At 42.6% G+C, this 17,807-nt stretch overlaps 1 protein-coding gene across 1 annotated transcript; it reads right to left on the reverse strand.

The window, feature by feature from the left end:
- Positions 1 to 15,457: 15,457 nt before the first annotated feature.
- Positions 15,458 to 17,492, reverse strand: LOC139779005 (uncharacterized). Its single transcript, XM_071717200.1, has 3 exons — positions 17,220 to 17,492; positions 16,882 to 17,146; positions 15,458 to 16,756 (listed from the first exon to the last, which is right to left on the reverse strand). Exons 1-3 carry the CDS (start codon positions 17,490 to 17,492, stop codon positions 16,488 to 16,490), a joined length of 807 nt encoding a protein of 268 aa, XP_071573301.1. The 3' UTR covers positions 15,458 to 16,487.
- Between the last annotated feature and the right edge of the window lie 315 nt (positions 17,493 to 17,807).

Here is a 17,807-nt window from a genome sequence, read left to right on the forward strand (position 1 = left end):
CGGCGGCGGCGGCGGCGGCGGCGGCGGCGACAGACCCGGTGGTGAACAACCTTGTCTACGTGGCCTTGAATCCCGGGCAGGCCGGGTCGTACGTTACGGGCTCGGCAAGAAGCTCGTTTATCTCGTCTACTATATCCTGTTCGAGTTCGGTGGTCTTCATGACGGAATCGGAACTCGAATATTTCGCTCCGTCTGCGGGGCTCGCTTATATTTCGGATTTTTGGAAGGTGTTAGGGAGGAGGCGCGTGGTATAATATCCGGTGTCATATTCGGTGTCGTTGTCGAGGTCAACGGTGTTTTTCTCGGCGTCCATTTCGGCGTTGTTTTCATCTTCGGTTTCTTCGGTTGGAGGGGAGGGGAGGCTCTGAGGCGGTTTTCAGATCTTGTACATGGATATGTCGTATCCATTTTTCGCTTTTATCGCGCAGATCTACGATTACAGGGAATACGATACCTCGAGGGGGCCTCGGAATTTTGGTGCGAGTTTCGCGTTAAACGCTGCGGCTTTATTGGAGAGTGGATATTCGCTTTTCCACACTCATTCTCCAATTTTCAGTTTCCATGCTCGCCGCCGTAAGTTGTAATGTTTTTGATGGCGCTGGAACGCGTGCGCGAGATGTATCCGAGCGAGTTTGAAGGCCTCTTCGAGGTGTCGGCGCGTTTCGTCGGGAGGGAGTGCGGCGGCGGTATTCGGTGATGCGTTTTGGTTGAAAGGGGATACTGGCTCGCGCCCGTAGATCAGGTAGACGGGAGTGTATCCCGTTGCCTCGTGCCACGCCGTATTAAATGCGAATTGTAATTAGGGTATTCGCTCGTCCCAATTACGATGATTTTTGTCAACGTATTGCCATATCATGGTCTTGACAACGCGGTTGATTCGTTCTACCGGGTTACAATGCGGCGCGTGCACGGGCGTGCATGCATGCCGCACGTGATGTGCGGCTAGCTCTAGTTTCGCGGACCGGAGCTGCGTTCCGTTGTCCGATAGTATTACATTGGGATACCCGTGACGGAATAATATCGCTTCTGCGATGTTCTTAGTAACGGCGGGAGCTAGGGCGTAGGGGACGCATCCCCAGCCATTTTGAAAATCGGTCAGGAGCCAGGTATGCCCTTCTTTCGAGCGCGGTAACGGCCCTATCAAATCTAATGTCACTTGCTGCCAGTGGCGTACGACGGAAGTGGCGTGGAGCATACCTGCCGGGTCTGAGCTACTTTATGTTTCAGGCACTTCGGAGAATTTCGAACGTATCGCGCTATCTCCCGTAACATGCCAGGCCAATAATAATGTTGCGCGACGCGGGCAATTGTTTTGGTTATCCCGAGATGTCCGGCTGCAGACGCGTAGTGGTTTCGATGAAGTATTTCGGGTCGGTGGTCTTTGGCCACACATTCTTTCCACTGGCTCTCGACGGAGACTTCTTTAAAGTCGAGTTCGTGGATCACGTGACGGAATAGTCTCCCCCTCCTCTTATGTCGTAGTCCGGGTGTTCGCGTAGAGCGTTTTTCACGGCGCGCATTGTTTGGGTACCAGGATCAGCGAGGCGGGGAAGTGACAGCGGCTGTCGTGGGCTGGCGGGATAGCGCGTCTGCGACCCTGTTAAGGGCTTCCTTTCGGTACCGGATTTCCAGGTTATATTGCTGGAGCTCGAATACTGAACGGCCCAGCCTCTCGGTGGGTGCGTCAAGTTTCTGCAGCCATCAAAGAGACACTGGTGGTCAGTGAGAACGGTAAACGGGTACCCCTCGAGATAGTACCGCATGCGGCGGATTTCCCATATAACGGCTAGGCATTTGAGCTCAGTAGCGCTGTAATTCCGTTCGGCCTGGTTGAGGGTACGGCTCGCATACGCGTTGATTTATGTGTCAGTACAGCCCCTAATCCGGTCGCGCTGGTGTCGGTCTGTAAGACGAAACGGCGCGTGAAATCTGGACAGGCGAGAACCGGCGCGGTCGTCAGGGTCGTTTTTAAATGCTCAAATGCGTGTTCTTCTTCGGGCCCCCACGTCCACCGGGCGTGTTTGCGGGTCAGCGTGGTGAGCGGCGCGACGACGGTCGCGAAGTTCTGTATGAAGCGTCGGTACTAGGAGGCGACTCCTAAGAACTGCTGGATCTGCTTCACAGTTTGTGGCCGGGGCCACCGGGCGACGGCTTTGACTTTCTCGGGGTCGGTGCGGATCCCTTCGCGGTCAACGATGTGCCCTAAGTATTGTGAGCGGTCTACGCAGAACCAACATTTGTCCGAATTGAGTTTCAGGTTCGCGACGCAGAGCCGTCGGAAAACTTCGCGTAGAATTCTATGATGTTCTTCGAATGTTTTGCTAATAATTATAATGTCGTCCAGATATACGAACACGTAGGGCTCTAATTCGGGTCCGAACACGGTACCTAGAAGCCGCTGGATTGTGGCAGGGGCGGAGTGCAGGCTGAACGGCATTACCTTGAAGTGACAGAGCTCTTTCTCGGGTACGGTGAACGCGGTGCTTGGTCGGCTGGTCGGAGTGAGGAGGACCTGCCAGTAGCCGCTTTTAAGATCGAGGGTCGTTATGTATTTGCCGCTGCGTAATTTATCGAGGGTAGCGGTAATCTGTGGTAGGGAATATGCATCTCGGACTCGGTTGCGTCGTTGATCCTCCGGAAGTCTATACAGAATCTGTGGCTGCCGTCTTTTTTCCGGACTACGACTGCGGGGGAGCGCTGGACTACGCTCCATGTGCTGTGAGAGCGTTCTATGACTCCGTCCTGCTCCATTTTTTCGACTTCGTTATCAATAATGGCCTGCATGGACGGGTTACGGGGCCGATATCTTTGTTTTATCGGACCGGCGCACAGTAGTTCTAAATCCCAAAAACCTGGCCAAAATATAAAGGCGTTTTTCAATTTAAATGAAAATTGGTACACTAAGGTTTTCGAGGTCGCTGATTACGAATCAAAAGTTAAAGTTACGAAAAACAAAATGGCGGATCCAATATGACGGACATGTATAGGGGAGACCGGGGCACCACAAAAATTCAAACATGAGCCACAAAAATTCAAACTCTAAAAAGTACTTTTAAATATAAGATTTTTTGTCTCATTTTTTTAAATAATTGAAGCACTATGTATATTTTAAAATTTATTTAGCATATTTGGCAAATATTGATTAGTTTTTGAGAAAAAAATTAAAACACATTTTTTGAGAAATGACCCAAGGTGCCCCATACTCGGGGTACAATGGGTCTGTCACTAGAGCACTGTGAGTCACACACAACAACTAGGATACTTCCACTAATCTAGTACATCGTAATGGAGAAATTACGAAAGGGAAACTTAAATTGTTGCGTGCATTCGTGTAAATATGTATTTCACAGAAGATATTAAATTTTATTTATTTCCAAAAGCATTGACAGACGTTTGCGGTATTACATTGCACCTTATTAAATGACTTATATTTGTACTGCGCAATTCTTTAACGCGAACTACATGCGATATTGTTAAGGCTTTTCCTTTTAATATTGCACTCGGATTAAATTCAATGTCATGAGTGATGAGCCCGAATTCCGTTTGTATGATAAGGCTCATTGCAAAATGTCTGAGAAAAATTAACTTACATTTAAAACAAATATAGCAAAAATCTATTTCAACTAATTTGTATATAATATAACAACAATTTTTTCTTCAGTAAAATTAAGATTCAAGTTATCTAACGACAGTTTACGTAGCTCGAATATTTAACAATCATTGACAGCTATTCCAGCAAAATGTGCGATCTTTCACCAATCGCAGCAGCACTAGTCTCTCTGCACACAGCGAATATTTCCCGAATACATTGTGCTTCTATTCGGGTTGAACTAACAATAAGACAAAGAACTAACTGTAAGGCATTATTGAGCTGGTGACAAATATACATATGCAATTGACATACTGTGATAAATAAACAAAAGAAGACAAAGTTTTTATCTATTGTCATTACTAATCTCATGAACTAGTAATATATGCGATGTCGCTTCGCGTATACTTGGAGCGAGACACTACCGCGTTTCTGAATTCTACCACTAGGCGCCACCACATTGTGGTTTATTTTGCAAGGAACAGCTATAAGCAGCTAATTCTTTTTTTATTATTTTCTAAGTTTGTAATCTTTGTTATGAGATAAGAAAGAATGCGTCACTCTGCGTCGCACTTTTTATATTGACAATTTTATTCAGATCCGTTCGTAAAATTTTTATTGTTTAAAGAATATATTATAAATGTTAATAAAAAGAGCATATTGCATTTTTTTACTACAATATATGTTAGAATAAGATCTTATTAAGTTGTCATTCAAAGGAATTAAAAATTTATAGAATATTATCATTGTGGGAGACAGCACAAGGTCATAGCTGTAAAATAGTATGAAACGCGTGCATAAGATTGTCTGACTTTGAGGAAGTATTTCAAAGTAGCAATGCATATTCATAATAGTATATTGTGCACCAAGGGGCGAAAGTAGCGTTTTTCAGACGAGGGCGGAGAATTCCATCTTTGCCGCACTGAGAGGAAAATTTCTGGGCGGGGCGACGGCAATCGAAACACGTATGTCCCCGCTGCTTGCACCTCCAGCAGCATTCGCGTCGGTTGGCGGCGATGATCGGTGCCTTGACGGTGTTAGTTTTCGTGGAGGCGCATTTTTTCCTATTCTGCTGCAGTCTTTCGTACTCGCTAGCCCGCTGCTGGAAGTCGCGGGGGCTATTGACGTCGCCAGATGCGATTTTGGTAATCGGAGTGCAGGTTTTCATACAGTTGTTCGACCTGTTCCTCGGTGGAGTATCTGCCCGCTCGTCGCATTAGCACAAATATGTGCATCGCGTACTTCACGTAGGGTTCCCCGTCCTTTTGCGTGTGGTTACGAATTTTGTTAACGAGTTATAGTTGGTACCGCCAAGGCAGAAAGGTTTCTTTAAAGTCCGCGATAAAATCGTGCTAGTTTAACCAGTCGTCGCAGTTGTTACTGCACCAGAGGAGCACGTCTCCTCTCAAAAGCTCGGGTAACCCGCGGAGCCAGTGGTCATCGGAGAATTCGTACGCGGCGCGAAGTTTGTCGATGCGTTCGAGAAATGCCCAGGAATCCTTCCCCTCGAAATGTGACCCCCATTTCCGCATTTGGTTCATGATCTGAGTGGTAGGCGGAGCGGTGTTAATCGGGCGGTCGGCCGGAATTATGGTCACGGGTGACGTCGGTATCACGGTGGGTATGGTGAGGCGGTTAACGCGGGTGCTTGGAATATTTCGGGATTGGCATCGATAAATCTACTTAATCAGCGGCGGAGGTCGTCGAGACTGTCTTCTGTGTCGAGGCCGAGCGTTTGGAGTTAGATGATTAAATCGGTTTTATTGAGCCGGTAGTAGTACTCCTTCATTTTTCCCGTGTCTGGCATCTGAGCCTTTCGATCAGGTCCCTGTTTGGGCGTTCCGAACACGACGATTCGAACGCCCGAGGCCCGCGCCGACCGTCGCCGTATCACCGCGCCGTATCCTGCGAGCCCGTAAACCCGCCAATCATCGCTCACGTATCCCGCGCCACTACGCGTTCACGTCCGGCTGTAGGCCGCATTGTACATAGCGTTCCGTTTCGAAATCCGCGTATTATCTCAGATCTCTGTATATTGTTCCATCTTGACATCCGCGTATTATCTATCGAAAAAACCCAAAAGTGGGTGGGTAGTATCTTTATTTAAAAAAAAAAAATTAAAACCCAAGTAGTACATATAACTTTGTGTGTATTCCCATTTAAGAGTTTTTCTATTCTAACCCAGGTAGTAGTAGCTTTAATTTTTTTTAACAAAATTATATCACAAAATTGTTACCTTATTCAATCCAAGTGACATCTACTATTTTCCCCCAAAAAGTATGAAATCTTTAAATTGCGCCAATTGCAAGAGAGAATATGTACAATTGCATCGAAAAGTAATTGTTGTATTACTTTTATAAATCTTTACATTGTAAATTAGAAAAATAATGTATGATAATAATTTTACAAGATTAAAAATTTTTATTTAAATTCAACAAGGGAATACAAGGTATTTAAATACAAAGTTTATATATGTATTTTTCAATAGAATAAAAGATTGAATCACACACATGAAGAATTACATTACAGAGGTAACAGTACAAAATACAAATACTTTATTAAAATATTTAAACTCAACAAGGGAATACAAGGTATTTAAATACAAAGTTTATATATGTATTTTAAAAGATTTAATCGCATCGCAAAGAATTACAGAGGTAACAGTACAAAATAAAAATATTTTATTAAAATCTATAAATTTTTCTTGTCAAAAAACTTGGCGCTGCTGGACCTCAAAATTAGGTCAGCGTGGTGTGTATGTGCGACCGAGTGATATGGGTGTGGGTGATGTGTGTGTGTGTGTGTGTGTGTGTGTGTGTGTGTGTGTGTGTGTGTGTGTGTGTGTGTGACGGTGAATAATGCGGCTTATGATTAAGTATAGGATCAGTTTTGATTTTTAAAGCGATTAGAATTAAGTATAGAATAAGTAATATTTACATTTGTAAAAGGTCTCTCTCTCTCTCTCTCTCTCTAGCAGCGCCAAGTTTTTTGACAAGAAAAATTTATGTATTTTAATAAAATATTTTTATTTTGTACTGTTACCTCTGTAATTCTTTGCGATGCGATTAAATCTTTTAAAATACATATATAAACTTTGTATTTAAATACCTTGTATTCTCTTGTTGAGTTTAAATATTTTAATAAAATATTTGTATTTTGTACTGTTACCTCTGTAATGTAATTCTTCATGTGTGTGATTCAATCTTTTATTCTATTGAAAAATACATATATAAACTTTGTATTTAAATACCTTGTATTCCCTTGTTAAATTTGTTGCGGCCCCAATTAGTATTACGAAATAGATTAAGAAATACTGTTTAAAGAAAAGAATGTAATAATAAAGAAGAAAGACCGAGAATAACAATAAGGAACGCGACCGCGAAAGCCCGATAGAATTACGCAAGCCGAATCAGAACGAGATAAGTTGCGCGATCGGCCCACATACGACCGAGCAACTCAGCGATAACGAAGGACAGGACGAGGATACAAAAGGAAGCGACGAAAGGAGACGAGAGGGCAATGTGAGTCAGGGAGCAGACCAGTAACGGGCAATTTCTGTAATAACGGTCAACCAGAGTTAATTATACGATCAGTTTATTAAAAGTGTCGTGTGTTGTAATTATTAATAATCCCGCCTCCTCCGTGGACCGAAAGAACCCGGTGCTCCTATCCACAACGGGGCACAACAAATGGTGGCAGCGTGAAGGATCCATTGGCAGGAAGACGGGAACGACAGCTGAAAAAGAAATACAAGTGAATCAGTGAGGCAGTGCAACATCCTCAACGGAGACACGGCAGCCAGATTCAAAAGCAGCGGACAACACGGTAGCGGCCGACGAAAGACAAGCAAGCAGCGTAACCCGAGACGGCACCGACCTACTTCAACGAGGGCTCACCGACTGATAAAGCGGCACGAGCACCGACCAGCAACATGCGACTAGCGACCGTAATGTAAGTCGATTAAGCAAATTATGTAAAACGCAATTACCGTAGATGTCGGAAAACGAAAATCCACCTGCGGAACTAAACCAATCGTGGCTCCATAGCGGGACGTCACGACGAGCGCGTAGAAATAGACCGTTAAGCCCCGTGCAAACGACCGAAGAAGTCGTAAGCGATAATCGCGAAACCGTGCGTAGAAATTTAGACGCGTACTACTCAAGCGAAAGCGAATCGGAACCGGAATTACACCCGAACAGCGTAATCGAACGCGAACAATTCGACGATTCCGTTGTAATTTTAGACGCGAGAGTAATAGGACAAGATAACTGCCCCGACGAAGATAGACTCCACCCCTCACACGCGCACACACAATCCGAAGACGCGGACAGTACGACCAGTAGGCTAACACACAGACGAGAGTTTTCATTAACCTCGTATGATAGCAGCGTATTTAATCCGCACGAGTATTATTCTGCCTCAAGAAACGTGAACGTACTCGAGATGGCGGAAGCAACTAATAGCAACCACGACGCGAATAACGTAAATGACAACGCGCAAATAACTCCAGAAGACGTAAACGCAGAAATCGACCGCCTTAATAGAGTGTTATCTCAGAGGAGAACACCGGCAAATAATCGTAACCGAATTCCCGGATTACAACCGGACGATAGAGATGCCATTCTCGACGAGATATTAAATGGAATCCGCAACTTACAAGACCGCGTAAATCAACTAGAAACGGCGAATCCTGAACGCCGCGAATTTGTCGCGAGACGCGAGCCAAGTAACCTCCCGTTCGAAGTAACGTACGGACGAACGTCATACGATATCCGGAACCAAGCAGAACGCGCTATCGGATATCTACGTCTAAAAGAGGCACGAGATATGATACCCGAGTTCGACGGATCCTCGAGTAAGTTACAAGAATTCTTAAGCGCCGCGTCATATGCAATAAAAAACATAAATCCTATGGAAGAAGGAACGCTATTAGAAGCAGTATTATGCACAAAGCTAAAAGGAAGAGCGATGATAGATTTTCAAACGCAAGAGATAAGAGATTTCGCACAACTAAAGAAAGAATTAGAAGTTTGCTATCTGAGCCGCAAAAGCACAACACACTTACAACTAGAGTTCAATACACTCAAGCAAAAACCCGGAGAAAATGCAAGAGCATTCGGATTAAGAGCGGATAAACTAGCAATGGAGCTATACGACTCCATGATAGAGGGAAGAAACCACACGATAGAAAGCAAGCGAACTATATTAGAAACAATTCAACAACAGGCATTACAAAATTTTCAATTAGGATTGAGAGACGAGATCAAGTTACTTGTCCGAGCTCAACATTTCGCAACCTTGCAAGAAGCGATTGCCGGAGCAAGCGCCGAAGAAAAAGTAAACGGGCCAAGCGGAATTCCGCCGCGTCCCAAAAATAATTATGCATACTCGCCGCAACCGCGCGATAACCGAGCGATATTACAATGCCAAAAATGCGGAAAATACGGGCATCACGGAAGGGAATGTCGTACCAGTAGATACGCGAACCGTTTCTCCTTACCGAAACCCGATAGGACACCCCGCGTAAACGCGATAGATAAAGTCTGCAATTATTGTAAGAAAGCAGGACACATGCGCGAAGAATGTTGGCTGTTAAATGGTCGACCAAATAAAGAAAGAACGAATCACCACAAACCTAATAATCCGAGAGGACAAAACAAAAACTTTCATCCGAAAACAAATGGACCGAGAAAAAAAGACAGCAATTCAGCCGCGAATAGCGATGAAGAAGACAAAGAGGACACACAGCAGCGCCGACCGGCATTAGAGTATCAGGTGTCACACATGACGAACAAGCCGCGGAAGCATGCAGGGCTGGACTTAATCACTCTGCCCATGCGAGAAGCGAAGCGCGAAAAAATAAATTTACTGTTTGATACCGGAGCGGCCGTATCAATAATAAAAGTAAAACATTTGAAAGGCGAAACAATGATAGAAGAGGATAAAATGGCCCTTACAGGAGTAACAGGTCATAAAGCCCATACGATTGGAAAATTTACAGCGACTATAGATTTGAAAGATAGAAAGATCAAGCACACGATATATGTCGTCAAGGATGATTTTCCGATTGAATACGACGGGATACTAGGCGTAGATTTTATAAAGAAGCATCAAGCGTCATATAGTTACGAGTCAAGCTTAATACGCATAGAGAAAAGCACATTAAAATTATATCCGTATAAGAAAATGGTGTTAAAACCGCGAAGCGAGACAATAGTACAAGTCGCGACCGATAAAAATTCACTAGGAATAATACAGGCAGAAGAGACAATGCCAGGTGTGTTCATAGGAAATTGCCTAGTGATGCCAGAAAACTTTCTATGTCCGGCAAGCATATTGAATACGACTGAGAAGACAGTCGAAATGCTAATGCCGCAAGTGACATTAGAGGAGTTAGAGCAAGAAGAAGCAGAAGAGATAGAAGTAAACCAAGTAGATAAGGCAGAAGAAACAATGCCGCGTAGCGAAAGAGTCGAAAAATTGATACGCACGCAACACTTAAATGAAGAAGAAAAGAAAGCCATTATGGAAATTTGCAGAGATTACAGCGATGTATTGCATGTGGAAGGAGAGCCACTGACATGCACTGATATCGTCGCGCATAAGATTACCACGAAGGCGGGCAGCGTACCGGTCAACGTCCGACCGTACCGCTTGCCAGAAAAGCACAAGGAAGAAGTAAATAGACAAGTGAAAGAGATGTTAAAAAACGGAATAATTAGACCTAGCACGAGCCCGTGGAATGCGCCGTTGCTAGTAGTACCGAAGAAAAGAGACGCATCAGGAAAATTAAAACTGAGAGTGGTAATAGATTTTCGGTTTGTAAATGATCTAACGGAGGGAGATTCCTTCCCGTTGCCAAACATAACCGATATCCTTGACCAACTGGGAAAAGCAAAATATTTTACCACGCTAGACCTCGCCTCGGGATATCATCAAATCCCGATGGAAGAAGAAGATAAAGAAAAAACAGCGTTCTCTACACAATACGGACATTACGAGTATAATCGAATGCCTTTTGGACTGAAAAATGCCCCAGCGACATTTCAACGAGCGATAATAGCCGTTCTAGCAGGACTAGTAGGATTACAATGCTTAGTATATCTAGACGATATAATAATATACGGAGCAAGTTTACAAGAGCACAATAAAAGGTTAATAGAAGTACTAAAAAGACTGAGAAAGTACAATTTGAAATTACAGCCCGATAAATGCGAATTCCTTCGGAAAGAAGTGACGTATCTCGGACATGTAATAACAGAAAACGGAATCTCGCCAGATCCTTCAAAACTAGAAGCAGTAAAAAGCTTCCCGAAACCAACAAAGGTGAAAGACATCCAGGCTTTCGTAGGGTTAGCCGGATATTACCGAAGATTTATTAAAGATTTCTCAGCAATCGCCAAGCCACTCACAAAAATGACCAGAAAGGATATCAAATTCGAGTGGAACGCAGAACAACAAAACGCATTTAAAATACTTAAAGAAAAATTAACTACAACACCGGTATTAAAATACCCGGACTTCTCCCAAGAATTTGTAGTGACGACCGACGCGTCAGACTACGCAATCGGAGCCATACTGTCACAGGGAAAGATAGGTCAAGATCAACCCGTGGCGTATGCGAGCAGAGTACTATCAAAGGCCGAGCAAAATTACAACACTACTGAGAAAGAATTATTAGCGATAGTATGGGCGGTGAAACACTTCCGACCATACGTTTATGGAACAAAATTTACCATAGTGACAGACCATAAATCATTGGTTTGGCTATTTAACGTAAAGACCCCGGATCCCGATTAATCCGATGGAGGTTAAAATTAGAAGAATACGATTACACTATCGTACACAAGGCCGGTCAAGAGAATAGAAACGCCGATGCGCTGAGTCGACATGTGCCGACAGATATCAACAAGATAGAGAAGGAAGAGAACAACGAAGAGGAGAGCGAAAGAAAATACACAGAAGAAGAGAAGCAACGTATATTATACGAATACCATGATACACCTGTAGGAGGACATCAAGGTGTGGAACGCACCATAAACCGAATAAGGTTGACGCATAATTGGAGAGGATTAACTCGAGACGTCGAAGATTACATTAATAAATGCGAATTGTGTCAGAAGAACAAGTTATCGCGGAAAAATAAAGCACCCTTAGTAATCACAGACACCGCGGACAAACCGTTCGAAAAATGTGCTCTAGATATAAGGTGCGTTCGGGGAGACGCTATTAGCGCTGACATCGTCATTCTATCTCTGTTACTTACTGAAAGTTGAACAAGGACAGAGCACGCTCATAGCGCTAAAAGCGCCCTCCGCGAACCCAGCCATAGTAGGACCACTGACGGTGACCGAAAACGGAAATAAATATATCCTCACGTTTCAGGATAATTTATCAAAATTCAGTAAAGCGATACCCGTACCTAATCAAGAAGCGAATACAATCGCGAAAGAATTTGTCACAAAGATTATCTTTGAATACGTTATCCCCGACAAAGTACTGACAGACCGAGGAACGAATTTCCTTAGTGAGATATTTAAAAGCACGTGTAAATTATTGAAGATCGAAAAAATTCAAACAACGGCGTACCATCCTGAGAGCAATGGAGCATTAGAACGCTCTCATAAGACGTTAGCGGAATACTTGAGACATTATATTAACGCGGACCAGACAGACTGGGACGAATGGACGCCATACGCAATGTTCGCGTATAACACGACGCCACACACGGCGACCGGGTTTACACCCTTTGAATTGGTATACGGGCACCGAGCGACACTACCGACGGCACTGTCGCAACCACCCAAACCAACGTATACTTACGACGATTACGCGCAAGAGCTGAAAGAAAAATTAAGAGCGACACAAAGAGTTGCAAAGGAACATTTGCGGAACGAAAAATCTAAGGCCAAGGAGACGTATGATAAGAAGACAAAAGAAATCAATTTCCGAGTGGGAGACAAAGTTCTCTTGCACGACGAAACGGTGTGTAGAGGGAGATCGAAAAAATTAGAATCCCCGTGGATAGGACCGTACGAAGTAATTGAAAAACACTCAGACGTCAATTACACGATCAAAAAGGGACGGAAAACCACGCGAGTACACGTAAACCGATTAAAGCCCTTTATAGAACAGTAAAAAGCGCAAAAGAGCAAGCAATAGAAAGTAGGCGATAGAAAGTAGACGAGATTAAAAAATAAGATAAATAAAATAATAAGTACCTACCGAACATCAAGCACGGCGAACCATCCGCACCACCCGTCGACCGGTGGCCACATCCACCGAGACTTCCAAGGGCATGATGGGCACCCATGTGCCCGGAGGTGTTAATAACACTTCCGCGTAGGAGGGAGGGGGCGACGTCGGCCCCGAGCCCAAATTCGCCGCCACCCGCGCACTAAGCGCGGCACCCACACTCACGGCACCCGCACGAGCAGCGCGGAGCCAATACGTGCGCCAGCACGCATCGCACGTGGATGGAACAAAAAAACGATCGCAGCATATGCACCTCATCTTGCAAACAAACAATTTAGCGCAACAAATTTAGCAAACAAATACTGCTCAGCTCTAAGCGTCAAGAGCGACTAAACGCGCGATGAAAAATTAAGGAGAAGGCATAACAAGGCCAAGAAAAAATTCGAAGAAAAGTAACACGAGTTCTTATCTTACAGGACGCTGATCGTCGTCCAGCACTTCGCGAAAAAAGCGAAACTTGAGACAGCACCATCGTACGAGATACGACAATTCAGCAGCGAGCCGGGAATATACTTTGAGAGAACCGGACAATTACAACAGGTAGAAGCTACATGGAAATTAGTTATCAAAATAGACATAGCAACCCTAGGAAACCGATATCACCAACTTCAGGAATTTCTACGGCAAACCGAAGAGTTATGCGAAACGATAATCGCAAAGGACACGCAACAGGCGTGCAAAAACATCCTCCATACAATAGAGAAAGATAACGAAAAATTAACGCAATTACTAACGCGATTACAGTCTATATATAAAACAAACGATAATAAACGTGGTTTAATAGATGCGATCGGCACGATCAGCAAAACGCTGTTCGGCACTATGGATGCCGACGACGCAAAACACATACAGGAGCAGCTTGAACTGATACAAAATCAGCAACAGACTCTACGGCACACCGCAAAAAGTCAATTAAAAGTGATAAATGCCACAATAGGCCACATGGAGGCCTTAGAAAAATCGTTATATCATAACGAGCAACTGCTGACGAACGTCACGACACGGATACAGGTGGGCACAGCACTGTACGCCAAAAGAGAAGAAGTAGACGAACAGTTATTAGTACTAACCACAATTACAGAAGACCTAATAGAAGACGTGAAAGACACGATAGACTACCTCACCTATTCGCGAGAAGGAGTCATCCTCACTCGCTTATTACCGATAGAAAAGATAATAACAGAATTAAAAGAAGCGACGTCACAACTGACGCGAGGAGCACATTTCCCATTTAAAGTTAGACTGGAGAATTGGAACGACATACAAAACTACGTAGAAATTAACGCGTATTACGATAACCCGAACATTTATACGATAATCAAATTTCCCGTGGTAGCATACCCCGTGTATGAAATAATAAAAACGACACCACTACCTATCCACAACCACGCGAATATTTTTACATTTTTAAGGATTACTCACAATATTTTAGCGATAGACAAAGAAAATCATAATTATATAACATTAGAGGAGCGCAATTTAGATAAGTGTAAAAGAAACGGAGTAAAATACGTATGTAACCAGATTTACCCGATATATTTTATAAAAGCCGACGCACCATGCGAGGTGCAAGTCTATGTAAAAACGCCAGGGTACGTAAACACCTGCGAAAAACGCCAGATACTATCTAATGTAACCCTATGGATAACAGTAAGCGAACCACAAACGTGGCTGTTCTCGACGCCGAAGAAACAAAAGCTAACGATTCAATGTAACGACCAGGCGGAACAGAAAGTAGAAATCGAACGAACAGGAAAACTAAGTATAAACGAAAATTGTAAACTAACCACACCCGACGTGATTATAAAAACAAAAAGACAAACAACGATGAAACAAATAGAAGTGCACTTAGCAGATTTTAACCTAACACTAACAAACGAAAATAAAAATACTAACGAACAAGCGAAAAAAGAAATTAGATTAGAACCTGTAATTAGAAATCCGAACGAACTAATGGAATTAAGCCTAGACATAAGCGACATAAATAAAGAGTTGGAAAAATCCCAAGACACCCTAATAAAAAATCCCTACATCATATACCCCGTAGGATCGACACTCACGATAATAATAATACTAAGCGTAATAGGAATAAGTATCTATGTAACAAAAAGAAACAAGAAACGAGCAAGAGCCCAACCGCACATACAGGGCGACCTAGCGATGTTATACTAGAAAATAAGAAAATGTAACCCCAGAAAACAATAAGGAAAATAAACCACCCTAATAGAAATAGGAGTAGGATATAAGCAACAAAACATTGTCACGAAAACTACAGACCGTAGTTTCCTTCTCTCAAAGGGGGAGGGATGTTGCGGCCCCAATTAGTATTACGAAATAGATTAAGAAATATTGTTTAAAGAAAAGAATGTAATAATAAAGAAGAAAAACCGAGAATAACAATAAGGAACGCGACCGCGAAAGCCCGATAGAATTACGCAAGCCGAATCAGAACGAGATGAGTTGCGCGATCGGCCCACATACGACCGAGCAACTCAGCGATAACGAAGGACAGGACGAGGATACAAAAGGAAGCGACGAAAGGAGACGAGAGGGCAATGTGAGTCAGGGAGCAGACCAGTAACGGGCAATTTCTGTAATAACGGTCAACCAGAGTTAATTATACGATCAGTTTATTAAAAGTGTCGTGTGTTGTAATCATTAATAATCCCGCCTCCTCCGTGGACCAAAAGAACCCGGTGCTCCTATCCACAACGGGGCACAACAAATTTAAATAAAAATTTTTAATCTTGTAAAATTATTATCATACATTATTTTTCTAATTTACAATGTAAAGATTTATAAAAGTAATACAACAATTACTTTTCGATGCAATTGTACATATTCTTTTTTACAATTGGCGCAATTTAAAGATTTCATACTTTTTTGGGGAAAATAGTAGATGTCACTTGGATTGAATAAGGTAACAATTTTGTGATATAATTTTGTTAAGAAAAATTAAAGCTACTACTACCTGGGTTAGAATAGAAAAACTCCTAAATGGGAATACACACAAAGTTATATGTACTACTTGGGTTTTAATTTTTTTTTAAATAAAGATACTACCCACCCACTTTTGGGTTTTTTCGAGGTACAAAGATATTACGTACCATTTAGATTTTATTAATATTATTATATATTATTTTTCTAATTTACAATGTAAAGAATACAACAATTACTTTTCGATGTAATTGTACATATTCTCTCTTGTAATTGGCGCAATTTTAAAGATTTCATACTTTTTTGGGGAAAATAGTAGATGTCACTTGGATTGAATAAGATAACAATTTTGTGATATAATTTTGTTAAGAAAAATTCCCAGCAAACACGGCTATATTACTGTTATATTATCTGATATAACAAAATATAACACGCAATATAACACAATTGTATCAGGTTATGTACACGTTAGTGGTAATTTCCCACTCGTATGTATTGCAGTTATATAATCTAAATATAACGAGTAAGTGAAATGTTACATAACATTTATATAGCAGTAATATAATTTAAACCATTATTGTAATATAACTGCAGTGTAACTGTTATCGTACATTTTACTGTATATTAATTAATTTATAATTTGCCTTTTGTACATACTAATTCCAGAAAAGGTATTTAAATTAATTCTAAGCGAAAACAAACTGTTTTATTTGCTTTTGCTTGAAATTAATTTAAAAACCTTTTCTGGAATTAGTATGTGCAAAAGACATACATGTTTACATCTATTGTCCTTATTATCTCGAATCGGTACTGCATTTTGTACAGTAGTTAAGGCAGTAGTGGCATTAACCGATTCCTTTTTCAAACTCGCGTTTGCAGTTGGTCGATTCTCGGTCGCGTCGTAATATATCGATGGTTCTTCCGGTCCCGGATTAGGACTAGCCGGACTACCTGCCGTGCCGTTCGTTAATTTCTCTACAAATTCAGATAATGCAAATATTTGCATTATAAACGTAAAATGGATTACAGTTGACTAACGCACTGATTCACTAATCAATAACAGATTTGTGAGAAAGAAAACAATCGATTATTACACGTACTTTGTAACGGTTCCCTGTAGGCACTAGTCTGCACAATTGTAGCACCACCAGTTGCATCTACCACTCTGATTTCCAATCTACCCGCTACTGCTTCTCCCTCTTCCTCTCCTCTAGGAGTGTTAAACATTGCATCGGGAGAGAAAGCTACTGCTGGTAGACTAGATCTTCTGACTGGTGCGGTCTGTCTCGGTTCATCGTATCGAGTAGCAATATTCCTCATAACATCGACTTCATACAGCAAATCATCAAATGCAGCTTGCTGAACCTGTTACCATCGAAATTTAGATACGTCTGTGCAAAAGCAATCAGTCGCGAGTCACATAGAACACGGTACGAACCAATGGAGCTTCGAGATAAGCTCGAAGGTGTGGCGCTAAAACTGGAACGCTCCAAGCTCGCGGGAGTGCTCCTTGCAGTTCTGGATATTTTTCGATACCCGCAATGTTTAAACATCTATGCGGCACCGCTGGTCTCGGAGAATCCTCGCTTATTTTCGACAGTGCTGTGGGAATTAAAGACTGCTGTTGACACACATTTGAGGCATTTGATTGAGTTGCAACGGGTTTTGTATCCAATTGCTGTGAACCCTCGATGATACCTGTGGACTGCATGCGAGCATGCGTAAACTTGTTTAAATTTCGAACATTGTTTGAACGAAACATTTTTAACGTAATATGCTCCTGCAGAACTAATTTCTTTATTGTAATAAGCAAGAATTTTTACTTGTGGCGGTATGGATGGGGCATTTGCCCTTTTGTGCTCAGGGCTCTGCAAATTTTCGCCCTTTCACTCGTTATCAGTCTCTTCGGAATCGTCAAATTGCGATTTCCATTGCGAGGCCAGAGTCAATCCTACGCCGCCTTTGGTCACTTGTTGCAGGGCGGACACGTTGTCGTCGTCTATTTATGCAAATTGCGTAATAGAAC

Source organism: Temnothorax nylanderi, unplaced genomic scaffold, assembly GCF_030848795.1.
Source record: "Temnothorax nylanderi isolate EJ_2023f unplaced genomic scaffold, tnyl_v1.0 TNYL_tig0205_pilon, whole genome shotgun sequence".
NCBI classification, from domain to species: Eukaryota; Metazoa; Arthropoda; class Insecta; order Hymenoptera; family Formicidae; genus Temnothorax; species Temnothorax nylanderi.